At 45.1% G+C, this 14,394-nt stretch overlaps 1 protein-coding gene across 8 annotated transcripts in view; it reads right to left on the bottom strand.

Annotated features, from left to right (window-relative positions):
* Nucleotides 1-274: 274 nt before the first annotated feature.
* LOC110537815 (ankyrin repeat and KH domain-containing protein 1) overlaps nucleotides 275-14,394 on the bottom strand; it is a 54,790-nt gene continuing 40,670 nt past the window's right edge. For 5 of the 8 annotated variants that reach the window (XM_021624216.2, XM_021624218.2, XM_021624221.2 and 2 more), the window contains exons 25-34: nucleotides 8,676-8,841; nucleotides 7,260-7,770; nucleotides 6,888-7,043; nucleotides 4,693-4,842; nucleotides 2,978-4,584; nucleotides 2,128-2,301; nucleotides 1,613-1,867; nucleotides 1,229-1,428; nucleotides 951-1,115; nucleotides 275-853 (exon numbers count right to left, since the gene is read on the bottom strand). In XM_021624216.2, coding sequence (XP_021479891.2) covers nucleotides 794-853; nucleotides 951-1,115; nucleotides 1,229-1,428; nucleotides 1,613-1,867; nucleotides 2,128-2,301; nucleotides 2,978-4,584; nucleotides 4,693-4,842; nucleotides 6,888-7,043; nucleotides 7,260-7,770; nucleotides 8,676-8,841 — 3,444 coding nt within the window. In that variant the 3' untranslated portion in view covers nucleotides 275-793. The remainder of the gene's footprint in view (nucleotides 854-950; nucleotides 1,116-1,228; nucleotides 1,429-1,612; nucleotides 1,868-2,127; nucleotides 2,302-2,977; nucleotides 4,585-4,692; nucleotides 4,843-6,887; nucleotides 7,044-7,259; nucleotides 7,771-8,675; nucleotides 8,842-14,394) is intronic. The other 3 variants (XM_021624219.2, XM_021624220.2, XM_021624223.2) reach the window with 1 other exon arrangement.

Here is a 14,394-nt window from a genome sequence, read left to right as displayed (position 1 = left end):
CTGGTGGGGCTCTATTGAATGTAAAATAATTGCCAGATTGCAGTCTCTTGTGGAAACTTCTTGATGCATGCAAGACAGTTGCAATATGATAAACAGAACCCCCTGCCAGAACATGCAGTCAGTGAGTGATGACATCATCATGAGTAAACATGACACTATTAGTCTACTACTTAAACAAAGACAGACCAAGGGCACTTCAAATCAACAAGTGTCTGGAGAATTATGAGGTGTATGTCATGACGTTAATGCAATAAGAATAGAAAGGCGAAGATGGTACAGTTCCGTCTTTTTTATTGAATATTAAGGTAAATATTTCACATTAATACAGGCTACATAAAGTAGAGCCACTATACGACATGAAATGTACTCTCATTTGAACCCTTTTTAGTATGTAAACAATTATACATGTATTTACCACTCTAAAAGGTCTGAATTCTCTCTTTATGTTATCACCTAATTCTTGGGCTGAGTATAAATAGCGTACAGTCCCGTAGAGCCCTGCAGACCAAGAACAATTCATGTGGGGCTTTTAAAGTCAAAATAATGGCTATACTACGCAGAGAATGGATCCTGTTGAACAGGCAAATCGGTTTGTTCATAGACATTGGTAAACACATTACAGCCCACACTGGATTTGTCTTTTTAGTTAGGCACATCAAAATGGTGTCCAACCATCCAATTCCTCCTTTCTGGACACTCCCTAGGTTAATATCGTTGAATATTATGTAATTATCTGGTTCTCTTAAACGTGTATGAGTCTTGTTACTGGTCCTATGCTTTGATGGCCGCGTGTTTAGTTGACATGATTCAGGTGCACATTCCCAACGTGCGGGGCCCAAGTCCCAGGCCAGACCTAAAACGACAAGTTTTCCTCACTTAGCTACAAAACCACAACAGTGAGGACTGAGTAATGGTGAAAATAAGTGAAGAATGTTTATGAGAGTGCTTACCTGCTGGGGGTCTGAGTTATCTGCAGAGTTAGAGACAACCTTCATTATGGGGTTCCAGGCAGGGTCAGCGTTATGGAGCCCGTTGTACACGGGGCCCCCGGGGGCCTCTCCCATAGGTGGGTGGGGAGGAATCATCGTCCCGCCATACATTGATATTGGCAAACCCTCGAAAGGGCAATAAGAGAGAGAAGTGGTAAACATTTTGTTTTTGTGATAGATCTCATAGGATCACCTGCACCAGGAGATCTTTGCACCAACTACTTAGCTGTGTCCGTTACCTTTGGGAAGTCCATAAAGTTGGTGGGCATGGGCTGATGGAAAGTGTTGGAGGGGTTCACAATGCCCGTGTCGTCCCGCTCCATGGCCTGGTGCTGGGAGAAAGCACTCTGCTCCTGCATCTGCTGGTGCATCACGTGACCGCCCATCAGGGGCTGAGACCAGCCCGACATCGCCTCTGGTGGAGGGTAAGAGGGGAGGACTGAGATTTGGGATGGTGTGAGAGTTAATTGTCATGTTTAAAAAAAACATTTACACAGAAGACATTCACAATATATTCCAAAACCTTTACAAGAAACATCTTAAAACACTCTGAAGTTAAGACGATCAGGTCTACATCTATCCATTGTGCACTAACCCCATCCACCTTCCCCCTGAACACTCACCAGAAGCACTGCCCACTCCGAAGGACCAGATGCCCCCCTGTCCCACAGGCGGTGTGTAGCTGGCAGTGAGCATGGCGTGGTTGACGGAACCTGTCTGGCGGATACGTGCCAGGCGCTCGGTGCCGATGGGAGGGGGCACCTTGCGGTCTTGCTGGCTATTGCTGCTGGGCTTAGCCTGAATCAGAGCCGGGGTCACCATGGACGCACAGAGGGGGGACGAGCCCCCGGACGACACAGTGGGCACTGGGGACTCACCTGAGGGAGGGGCAAAGGCTTGACTTGTTAACTTTCCAAATGTTAGATTAATCAAATACTTAGGATAAAATCACATTAAATCATTTGATTTGGCTACATTTACTTTCATTATTTTACCAAGTGACTGTCTCGGTGTCCCCACCTTGACAGTAGACAACGAAGCTAATGTACTTTGTTTACAAAACAACAAAAAACAGGGGGGGGCACAGAACATCTATGAAGCAACGGCCCTGTTTCCTCTCGCTGTGTTGTGTTCTTACAGGAGGTGGAGGCGCTCCAGGGGTGAGGAGAGAAGTGCTGGCGGCTGAAGGAGGGCGTGCCCACGGAGGCTGGACCCTGCAGGTACACTGGACTGCAAGAGATACTGGTGGCAAAGCTAGTCAGCGCAGCAGACGAAGAGATGGAGTTTCCCGACGGGTCCATTGGGTGCATTCCTGAAACAAAGAGTTCAACTGACCCGGTTAAATTATGTAGGCACAAACCACTGTGATAAACTGAACTAGTCTGTCTATATACAGGTAACTGCCAAAATAAAGGAAGCGGTTGAGTAAATAAATTAGGGTTCTGGTTCCTATGGTGTTGGGTGCATTTTCCTTGCATGGGTTAGGTCCACTCAACCCCTCAAAGGGCAAGGTAAATGACAATGCAACCATCCACAGGGCACAAGTGGTCACTGAATGGTTTGATGAGCATGAAAACGATGTAAACCTTACGACGAGATTCTGGAGTAGCGCCTGAGACAGTATTTACCACTACCATCAACAAAATAACTAATTATTATTTATTGTGGAAGAATGGTGTCACATCCCTCCAATAGAGTTCCATTTATGCCAGGGCTCATTGAAGCTGTTCTGGTGGCTTGTGGTGGTCCAACGCCCTATTAAGACACTTTAATGTCGGCGTTTCCTTGGTTTGTCAGTTCCTGTATGCATGCATGCGTGCGTGCGTGCGTGCGTGCGTGTATGTATGTATGTATGTGAAGAGTACTGCTTTGTGGAATCAGTTAAATTTTTGTTTCTATGGAACAAAAGTATTGTCTTGGAGTTAGACTACATGGAGCTATGGGCTATGACTGTGTGTGGTGGAGTCTTTATGGTCCTTGTTGCTTACCGATTGGACTGGTGACAATCCTCTGGGTGTTACAGCGGTACCCTGGTGCCTTGGAGCCATCAGGAGGGGGCACCACGTTCTCCATCTGTCCCATGCCCCCTATATAGGCCGGCGGAGCGGTGTAGGGCTGCTCAGGAGGGGTCCGTGCAGGCAGGTGACATGCTCCCCACACCTGGTTGTTGCCCACCTGGTTGCTGTCAAACATGCTGCTGAAATGGTTGAAGAGGGCTGTGGGGCCGTAGTTGGGGGGCAGCTGCTGGGCCTTGCCCCCGTGGATGTGCATCTGGGAGCCGTTCATCATGCCCATGTTGGAGGACATCTGCTGCTGCATGGAGGGGGTTGCCATGCCCTGGCTGGCATGCTGCTGCTGTGGTTTCTGACGTTGCTCCTGAGATGCTCCAGAGGGTACAAATACAGACTGGTGCTCCTGTAGAGATGCCCCAACTGCCATGGGGTAGAACTGGGCAGAGGGCTGCATGCGTGAGGGAGCGGGCGATGCGTAGTGAGGTAAAGTGCTGCTGGTGTGTGTGACCGTGCTGCCCCCTGCTGGTGCAGAGCGAGACGTGGGCAGGAGGGAGCAGGGAGGCTGGGCGGCCCGGAGGCTGGGCTCTGTGCTGGAGGAGGAGGGGAGGGACAGCTGCTGCTGTCGGCTATCTGGCTGCTGTGAGGGCAGTGGTGGTGGAGCAGTGGGAGCTGTGAAGTGCATGGGGCCGGTGGAGTTGGAGCCTTCAGATGCTCCACCTTGGACAGGTGCCGCTGAGTCTGGAGGGGACTTCTCTTTACCAGGCGTGGCGCAGCCAGCAGGCTCTAGCTTGGAAATGGGTAGCTGCTGTGCAGGTGGGGCGATAGGCGCAGGAGGGGAGGGTGGGGTAGAGGGCGTGGTGGGGGGTGCAGTGCCCACCTGCGTAGCGGGCGCACCACTCAAGGTCGAGGTGACCACTGCCATGCTGGTCGTCTTTGATTCGCCAGAAAATATCTGCTTCCTGATGGAGGGCATGGGGGTGCCAGAGGGTGCAGATCTGGAGGGAGAGGCGGTGGCTGCAGGGCCTGCTATAAAGGTAGGGGCTGTGTACTCTGGATGGGCAGTGGAGGCAGGCAAGGGCCGGGGAGCAGTGGTCCCGTTGTGCTTGGGAGAGCTGTTAGTGCTGGCGGGGCTGATGGGACGCACCGGGAACGGGCCCCAGGTGTTGGGCGACGGAGAGAAGGTGCCACCGAACTGTGCCATGGGCAGGCGCGGGTGTCTGATGTGGTGCATGGTCTGGGCAGCCAGCAGGGCCAGGTGGGGGTTGGAGTATGCCAGAGGAAGTGAAACAAAAGGGGGCCTCACTCCGGGAGACAGGTTCTTCCCCATCTTCCCTCCCTGTTGAGAGACAGAGGACGACTGGAAGGACACAGCGGACGACGGCAACACCGATGCCAGGCCCTTGGAGCCGGCCGCCGTAGTGTTGGTGGCCCCTGTGGAGGTGGTGTAGGTGGAGCCAATTTTGGTGCTGGTGCCAGGTGCGCGGATGTGGTTTCTGGGGATCAGGTCCTCCAGCTCCTTGGCTGGGTCCTGGATCAGGGCACTGATCAGCTGCACGGCGTGTCGAGTCGACTCTGTGCCACCTCTGAAAGACCAGAAGGAAGAAAAGCAGGTGTGTGTCAGACAGTAAAAATGACTATGATATACTGACAGACTGTTCTGTGAAAGCAGTAGACAAATTGGCTGGTCTAACCTGATGGTGATCATCCTCTCTCCATTCTTGTCCTTCTGTTTGTCCACGTCGATGTGAGCACCGGTGACGTCCTGAATGGCAGTGATATTACAGCCACCTCTGCCCATGATCCGAGACACCACAGAGGCAGGCACCGACAGCTTCTTTGACCTGAGAAAACACAAAAAAGCAATTCAATTAATATACAGTGCCTTGCGAAAGTATTCGGCCCCCTTGAACTTTGCGACCTTTTGCCACATTTCAGGCTTCAAACATAAAGATATAAAACTGTATTTTTTTTGTGAAGAATCAACAACAAGTGGGACACAATCATGAAGTGGAACGACATTTATTGGATATTTCAAACTTTTTTAACAAATCAAAAACTGAAAAATTGGGCGTGCAAAATTATTCAGCCCCCTTAAGTTAATATTTTGTAGTGCCACCTTTTGCTGCGATTACAGCTGTAAGTCGCTTGGGGTATGTCTCTATCAGTTTTGCACATCGAGAGACTGAATTTTCATCATAGGTACACTTCAACTAATGACAGACAAAATGAGGGGGGAAAAAAATCCAGAAAATCACATCGTAGAAATGTTAATGAATTTATTTGCAAATTATGGTGGAAAATAAGTATTTGGTCACCTACAAACAAGCAAGATTTCTGGCTCTCACAGACCTGTAACAACTTCTTTAAGAGGTTCCTCTGTCCTCCACTCGTTACCTGTATTAATGGCACCTGTTTGAACTTGTTATCAGTATAAAAGACACCTGTCCACAACCTCAAACAGTCACACTCCAAACTCCACTATGGCCAAGACCAAAGAGCTGTCAAAGGACACCAGAAACAAAATTGTAAACCTGCACCAGGCTGGGAAGACTGAATCTGCAATAGGTAAGCAGCTTGGTTTGAAGAAATCAACTGTGGGAGCAATTATTAGGAAGTGGAAGACATACAAGACCACTGACAATCTCCCTCGATCTGGGGCTCCACGCAAGATCTCACCCCGTGGGGTCAAAATGGTAACAAGAACGGTGAGCAAAAATCCCAGAACCATATGGGGGGACCTAGTGAATGACCTGCAGAGAGCTGGGACCAAAGTAACAAAGCCTACCATCAGTAACACACTACGCCGCCAGGGACTCAAATCCTGCAGTGCCAGACGTGTCCCCCTGCTTAAGCCAGTACATGTCCAGGCACGTCTGAAGTTTGCTAGAGAGCATTTGGATGATCCAGAAGAAGATTGGAAGAATGTCATATGGTCAGATGAAACCAAAATATAACTTTTTGGTAAAAACTCAACTCGTCATGTTTGGAGGACAAAGAATGCTCAGTTGCATCTAAAGAACACCATACCTACTGTGAAGCATGGGGGTGGAAACATCATGCTTTGGGGCTGTTTTTCTGCAAAGGGACCAGGACGACTGATCCGTGTAAAGGAAAGAATGAATGGGGCCATGTATCGTGAGATTTTGAGTGAAAACCTCCTTCCATCAGCAAGGGCATTGAAGATGAAACGTGGCTGGATCTTTCAGCATGACAATGATCCCAAACACACCGCCCTGGCAACGAAGGAGTGGCTTCGTAAGAAGCATTTCAAGGTCCTGGAGTGGCCTAGCCAGTCTCCAGATCTCAACCCCATAGAAAATCTTTGGAGGGAGTTGAAAGTCCGTGTTACCCAGCAACAGCCCCAAAACATCACTGCTCTAGAGATCTGCATGGGGGAATGGGCCAAAATACCAGCAACAGTGTGTGAAAACCTTGTGAAGACTTACAGAAAACGTTTGACCTCTGTCATTGCCAACAAAGGGTATATAACAAAGTGTTGAGATAAACTTTTGTAATTGACCAAATACTTATTTTCCACCATAATTTGCAAATAAATTCATTAAAAATCCTACAATGAGAATCTGGATTTTTTCCCCTCATTTTGTCTGTCATAGTTGAAGTGTATATATGATCAAAATTACAGGCCTCTCTCATCTTTTTAAGTGGGAGAACTTGCACAATTGGTGGCTGACTAAATACTTTTTTTGCCCCACTGTATGTCCACAACTATGTAGTAGATACAAGTGGCCGTTGATTGTTATACATTACAAACTAAAGCACCGGAGATGCTAAACAGGGATATACTGTACTTCTACTGTCTTTATGCATAACAGTAACAACAGTAGCGACTGTTTGATTTGAGGCACATTCCTGTGAGCCAACTCACCTTCGCACCACCTCCTTCCAGCCTTCTTCTCTCTTCTGGCCCCTCTTGGGGCTGGTGAGGTTCATCTTGCTGACGGGCGAGATGACTGGCAGTGAAATAGTTCTGAACGAGGAGGGAAGGGAACTGGGCGTGAAGTCGTTTATGTGGTCATGGATTCTGAGAAGAAAGAATACGGAATAATAAACTTAAGAGAACCCTGCGGTGTACCTAAAACAATTCAGATGGAAGAATCCTGCATGTGTCCTTTCTACATTTTGCACTAAAGCCAGAGAAAACAAACCACTACAGCAGTATAATAGTTAAAGGACTAACAAAAGGTTATATTTTTAGTTTGGATACATAGCAGTTGAGCAAAAAAGACTAGCCACTTACTTATGGTGTGGTTTGGAGATGGACACAGTGATCTTGTCGTCTCGGGAGCTGTGCAGTGATGTGCACTGTCTCTTCTCAGGGACCGGCTGGGGCTGCTGGCTCACCACCGAGGGAGCAGACGATGAAGAGCAGGAGGAAGACGAAGAGGGCAGGTCCGGTAGGTAGTTGAGCTCCTGGCTCTTGCCTCCGCTGCTGCTCTCGCTGTTGCAGTCGGTGCTGTCCAAGTTGTCCGAGTCGCTTCCACCTGGCACCCCGCCACCCCTGGGCTCCCCGTGGATCTGGTTTTTGTTAGCCTTCTGCTGAGCCAGCGCCACCTGGGGGTCTTGCAGGATGATGGGCTCGCTGGGGGAGTCCTTGGTCTTGTTCTTCTTGTTCTTGCGGTTGGTGCTGGGCGTGGTCGTCACATTGGCTCGTTTCTTGCCGAAGGCGTTGGTGAAGGTGCTGGAGGTGGCAGAGATGCCAATGGTGGTGGTTGTGGTAGCACTGGGCGGGTCAATAGGGACATCGCCATCTACACAGACCATGAGACAAGGAAGGAAAAGTTTATTCACCTTTATTTTACAATTGTAAATGAACAGAAATTATTTTTTTAAAGATTCCGGATGGCTGTTTCTCAGTTGAGATGTACACTGAACAAAAACATAAACGCAACATGTAAAGTGTTGGTCCCATGTATCATGAGCTAAAAAAAATATTGTCATGCTGGCTGCAGGAATGTCCATCAGAGCTATTGCCAGAGAACTGAATGTTAATTTCTCTACCACAAGCCTCCCCCAACATTGTTATAGAGAATTTGGCAGTACGTCCAACCAGCCTCACTACCACAGACCATGTGTATGGCGTTGTGTGGGCGAGCAGTTCGCTGATGTCAACATTGTGAACAGAGTGCCCCATGGTGGTGGTGGGGTTACGGTATGGGCAGGCATAAGCTACGGACAACGAACACAATTGCATTTCATCTATGGCAATTTGAATGCACAGAAATACCCTGTGACGGGATCCTGAGAACCATTGCGAGGCCCATTTTTTAAAGGTATCTGTGACCAAAAGATGCATATGTGTATTCCCAGGCATGTGAAATCCATTGTTTAGGGCCCAATGAAATTAGTTAAAATTTACTGGTTTCTTCACATGAACTGTAACTCAGTAAAAAAATATATTTCAAATTGTTGCATGTTGCGTTTATATACATGTTCAGTACATTCTTCTTTCAGTTTACATAATAGGGAAACAAAACAGGCTGTAAATAAGTGAGTAGCTTGTTTAATTGTGACTTCAATATCCCTTCAGTCACGCAGACAGAGACATAGTTTATCTAGAAAAAAGGTCATCTTAAACAGCAATACAATGCTGATGTCAGTATCTGGATTAGGTTATTAGAGGCTGTAAAGGTTGAGCTGGTAAATAGGTGCTCACCCTCTGATGAGTCTTGATCCTGGTCCTGTAACTCCAGGTCCTCCTCCTTTACTTTGGCCTCTTCCTCCTCCAGCTTCCTCTTCTGCTCTTCCTTCTTCTTCTTGCGTTTCTCCTTACGCTTCTCACGCTTAGCAGCCAGGGCTTGCTTCTTACTTTCCTCCCTGGACTGTACACCCCAAGCAAAAATAGATGATTACAATATCTACAGAGACCTGTAAATCCATACAGATAAATGAGGAGCAGAAGGTTTGTGTCCCAAATGACACCCTATTCCCTATTTAGTGCACCACTATTGACCAGGGCCCATAAGTAGTGGATCATTCTACATAACTGTTGCAAATTGAGGTGGGACATTTTTCAAAAACATTCAACATGCATGTCTTCAACATATGTCAGGTAGATATCCAGTGCCTTCAGAAAGTATTCATACCCCTTGACTAATTCCAAACTTTGTTGTGTTAGTCAATTCAAAATGGATTAAATATTATTTTTAACCTCTCAAATCTTCTACACACAATACCCAAATGACAAAGTGAAAACATGTTTAGACATTTTTGCACATTGAAAATTAAATACAGAAATATTAAAAAAAATAAAAAAACAATCCCACCCGAGTTAATACTTACTAGAAGCACCTATGGCAGCGATTACAGCGTTGAGTCTTTCTGGGTAAGTCTCTAAGAGCTTTCCACACCTGGATTGTGCAACATTTGCCCATTGTTATTTTTGAAAATTCTTAAACCTCTTAAATGGTTGTTGATCTTCAAGTAGATTTAAGTCAAAACTGTAACTAGGCCATTCAGGAACATTCATTGTCTTCTTGGTAAGCAACGAGTGTAAATTTGGCCTTGTTTTAGATTGTCCTGCTGAATGGTGAATTAATCTTCCAGTGCCTGTTGGAAAGCAGACAGACAAGCTTTCCCTCTAGGATGTTGCCTGTGCATAGCACCACTCCATGTTCTTTTTCAAATCCTGAAAATTCCCCCATCCTTAACCACTCATTAGAAGCATACCCATAACATGATGCAGCCACCACTATGCTTGAAAATATGGAGAGTGGTACTCAGTAATGGGTTGTATTGGCCCCAATCATAACACTTGTATTCAGGACAAAAAAAGGTAATTGCTTTGCCACATTTTTTGCAGTATTACTTACATGCCTGGTTGTAAACAGAATGCATGTTTTGGAATATTGTTATTCTGTACAGGCATCCTTTTCACTCTGTCAATTAGGTTGGTATTGTGGAGTAACTACACTGTTGTTGATACATCCTCAGTTCTCTCGAAAAACAGCCATTAAACTCTGTTTTAAGTCAACATTGGCATCATGGTGAAATTAGGAAGGGCGCCTGTATCTTTATAGTGACTGGGTGTATTGACACATCATCCCAAGTATAATTAATAACTTCACCATGCTCTAAGGGATATTCAATGTCTGCTTTAAAAAAATATATATCCATCTACCAAATAGGTGAGCTTTGTGAGGCATTAGAAAACATCCCTGGTCTTTGTAGTTAAATCTGTGTTTTAAATTCACTGCTCGACTGAGGGACCTTACAGATACAGTTGAAGTCGGAAGTTTACATACACCTTAGCCAAATACATTTAAACTCAGTTTTTCACAACTCCTGACATTTAATCATAGTAAAAATTCCCCGTCTTAGATCAGATAGGATCACCACTTTATTTTAAGAATGTGAAAAGTCAGAATAATAGTAGAGAGAATTATTTATTTAAGCTTTTATTTCTTTCATCACATTCCCAGTGGGTCAGAAGTTTACATACACTCAATTAGTATTTAGTAGCATTGCCTTTGAATTGTTTATCATGGGTCAAACATTTCAGGTAGCCTTCCACAAGCTTCCCACAATAAGTTGGGTGAATTTTGGGCCATTCCTCCTGACAGAGCTGGTGTAACTGAGTCAGGTTTGTTGGTCTCCTTGCTCGCACATGCTTTTTCAGTTCTGCCCACAAATATTCTATGGGATTGAGGTCAGGGCTTTGATGTCCTTAGGCCATTTTGCCACAATTTTGGTAGTATGCTTGGGGTCATTGTCCATTTGGAAGACCCATTTACGACCAAGCTTTAGCTTCCTGACTGATGTCTTGAGATGTTGCTTCAATATTTCCACAATTTTCCTGCCTCATGATGCCATCTATTTTGTGTGAAGTGCACCAGTCCCTCCTGCAGCAAAGCAACCCCACAACATGCTGCCGCCACCCCCGTGCTTCACGGTTGGGATGGTGTTCTTCGGCTTGCAAGCCTCCCCCTTTTTCCTCCTAACATAATGGTCATTATAGCCAAACAGTTCTATTTTTGTTTCATCAGACCAGAGGACATTTCTCCAAAAAGTACCATCTTTGTTCCCATGTGCAGTTGCAAACCGTAGTCTGGCTTTTTTATGGCAGTTTTGGAGCAGTGGCTTCTTCCTTGCTGAGCGGCCTTTCAGGTTATGTCGATATAAGACTCGTTTTACTGTGGATATTGATACTTTTGTACCAGTTTACTCAAGCACCTTCACAAGGTCCTTTGCTGCTGTTCTGGGATTGATTTGCACTTTTTGCACCAAAGTAAGTTCATGTCTAGGAGACAAAACGAGTCTCCTTCCTGAGCGGTATGACGGCTGCATGGTCCCATGGTGTTTATACTTGTTTGTACAGAAGAACGTGGTACCTTCAGGAATTTGGAAATTGCTCCCAAGGATGAACCAGACTTGTGGAGGTCTACCATTTTTTCTGAGGTCTTGGTTGATTTCTTTTGATCTTCCCATGATGTCAAGCAAAGCAATACATCCACAGGTACACCTCCAATTGACTCAAATAAGCTTCTAAAGCCATGACATCCCTTTCTGGAATTTTCAAGCTGTTTAAAGGCACAGTCAACTTAGTGTATGTAAACTTCTGACCCACTGGAATTGTGATACAGTGAATTCTAAGTGAAATAATCTGCCTGTAAACAATTTTTGGAAAAATGATTTGTGCCATGCACAAAGTAGATGTCCTAACCCGACTTGCCAAAACTATTTTTGTTAACAAGAAATTGGTGGAGTGGTTGAAAAATGAGTTTTAATTACTCCAACATAAGAGTATGTAAACTTCCGACTTCAACTGTAATTGTATGTGTGGGGTACAGAGATGAGGTAGTCATTTAAAAATACCATATTCAACACTGTCGCTACAAACAGAGAATCCATTTAACTTTATTTTATTTAACGAGGCAAGTTAGTAAAGAACAAATTCTTATGACAAATTCTATGACGGCCAACCAAAAGGCAAAAGGCCTGCTGCGGGGACTGGGATTAAAAATGAAAATATAGGACAAGAGAGACCTAAGACAACAACACAGCATGGTAGGAACACAACATGACAACATGATAGCAACACAACATGGTAACAGCCCAAAACAGGGTCAAACATTATTGGGCACAGACAATAGCAAAGGGCAAGAAGGTATAGACAACAATACATCACGCAAAGCAGCCACAACTGTCAGTAAGAGTGTCCATGAGTGATTGAGATAAAACTGTCCAGTTTGTGTGTTTGTTGCAGCTTGTTCCAGTTGCTAGCTTCAGTGAACTGAAAAGACGAGCGACCCAGTGATGTGTGTGCTTTGGGGACCTTTAACAGAATTTGACTGGCAGAGCAGGTGTTGTATGTGGAGGATGAGGGCTGCAGTAGATATCTCAGATGGGGGGGAAAGAGTGAGGTGAAAGAGGAGCGATTACGATAGAGGAGACCAAGTCTAGATTTTACTTTAGCCTACAGCTTTCATATGTGCTGAGAAAAGGACAGTGTACAGTCTAGCCATACTCCCACGTACTTGTATGAGGTGACTACCTCAAGCTCTAAACACTCAGAGGTAGTAATTAGACCTGTGGGGGAGAGGGGCATTCTTCTAACCAAACCACATGACCTTTGTTTTGGAGGTGTTGAGAACAAGGTTAAGGGCAGGGAAAGCTTGTTGGACACTAAAAAAGCTTTGTTGTAGAAAGTTTAACACAAAATCTGGGGAGGGAGCAGCGGAGTATAAGACTGTATCATGTTATAACCCGAAAGGTTATCAGTATTCAAAACACTCTTCCTTAACCAGGTCTCAGTAATGACCAATACATTTGGATTGAAGCTGTGAACCCACACTTTCAATTGATCCATTTTAGGTATTAAGCTTCTAGTGTTAACGTGTAGAAAACCCAGTCTTTTACGAGAGCAGAAGTCAGTGAAGCAGATATCAGGGCACAAGTCAGAATTGGGGATAGCAACAGTAGATGGGCCAGGATGTATATGCACATTTTCAGATATCATCAACAGTAATACAATCAAGGCATGGCATAGGACAGGGAGAGCTCTGCAGTGCTGATTTATGACATTAGAATGTGCATTAGACTGGCAACAAGATCATCTTGTACAGCAAGTTCCTCAGGTAACATGAATACAAAGCCGACTTGAGGAGGTTAGAATAGGATGGGGGCCGAAAGTCAGTGTAACCAATAGAGAGTCTGGGTCCCGAGTGTGGGAACATAGTCTGTCCCATGGTTGGGTAAACAATAAAAAGTTCATAGTGAACAAAGCATGCAGGAGTCATGAGGCAAATCTCAAAATGCACAAGAAAAAAAAAACTTGGGGCTAGCCATTGTAAGTTCAGAGTCAATCGCACCAACAGTGCCTGTGTGCTGGAGGCGAGCGAAAGCTCGGGAGAGAGGTGGGAGTGTGGTGCGGGTACCCTTACAAGACATGGGGTGACAAGCCAGGGCAGATGGTGAACAGATCACCAGGTGGATTCCAAGCAGCAGTGCAGTAGGCAACAGGAGTGGGTGTGAAGCACATTTTTACTCCTGAACTTATTTATGCTTGCCATAACAAAGGGGTTGAATACTTATTGACTCAAGACAATTCAGCGTTTCATTTTTTATTAATTTGTCAAATTTAAAAAATAAACATAATTCCACTCTGACATTATGAACACATTATGTTCAGGCCAGAGACAATTCTTTTTTTGTAAAAATCAGGCTGTAACACAAAATGTGGAAAAAGTAATGTGGAACACTAGCTGACTTCTGATGGCTCTACATAAGACAGTCTTATGTCCGTAGAGCCATCACCATGCGCAACATGAGTGTCATGCTCATACAAAACATACATTTCTAAAAGTTTACCCAAAAAATTCCCAATTAAAAGTTGACTGCAATGAAAGCATACCTGGTAGAATGAAATCATGATGTTTTGTGTCAATTGTGTAAAAGGATGAAACAAAACAGACATGAGATGTCCCTTGCTGATAGTATCCTAAAAATGAGGAACATTTCAAGCAGAGGGAGACGGCAGCAGCGGAAAAATATAATGCCAGTGCTTCCCAGAGAAAGCTGAAGTTAAGAGCAAAGCCGAGAGAAAAAGCAGAGAGTGTCAAGAAAATCAAATGTTAGAATACAACAGGTACAACCTTAGAGTGAAATTCTTATGAGCCCTTTTCTTGAACTGCATTGTTGGTTAAGAAAATATTTACCAAATAAAAAAACAAAAATTAAAATTAACAAGAACATAATAATGAGCTATATACAGAGTCAATGTGCGGGGTTACAGGTAAGTTACTATGCATACCGTAGATAATTAAAGCAGTGTAAAAACGAAGTAAAATAGTCCGGGTGGCCATTTGAGGAATTGTTCAGCAGTCTTACGGCTTGGGGGTTGAAGCTGTTAAGGAGCCTTTTGGACCGGTACCGGT

Source organism: Oncorhynchus mykiss, chromosome 12 (genome assembly GCF_013265735.2).
Source record: "Oncorhynchus mykiss isolate Arlee chromosome 12, USDA_OmykA_1.1, whole genome shotgun sequence".
Taxonomy (NCBI): Eukaryota; Metazoa; Chordata; class Actinopteri; order Salmoniformes; family Salmonidae; genus Oncorhynchus; species Oncorhynchus mykiss.
The sequence above is the reverse complement of the archived record's forward strand: the minus strand, read 5'-3'. Positions and strand labels throughout refer to the sequence as shown.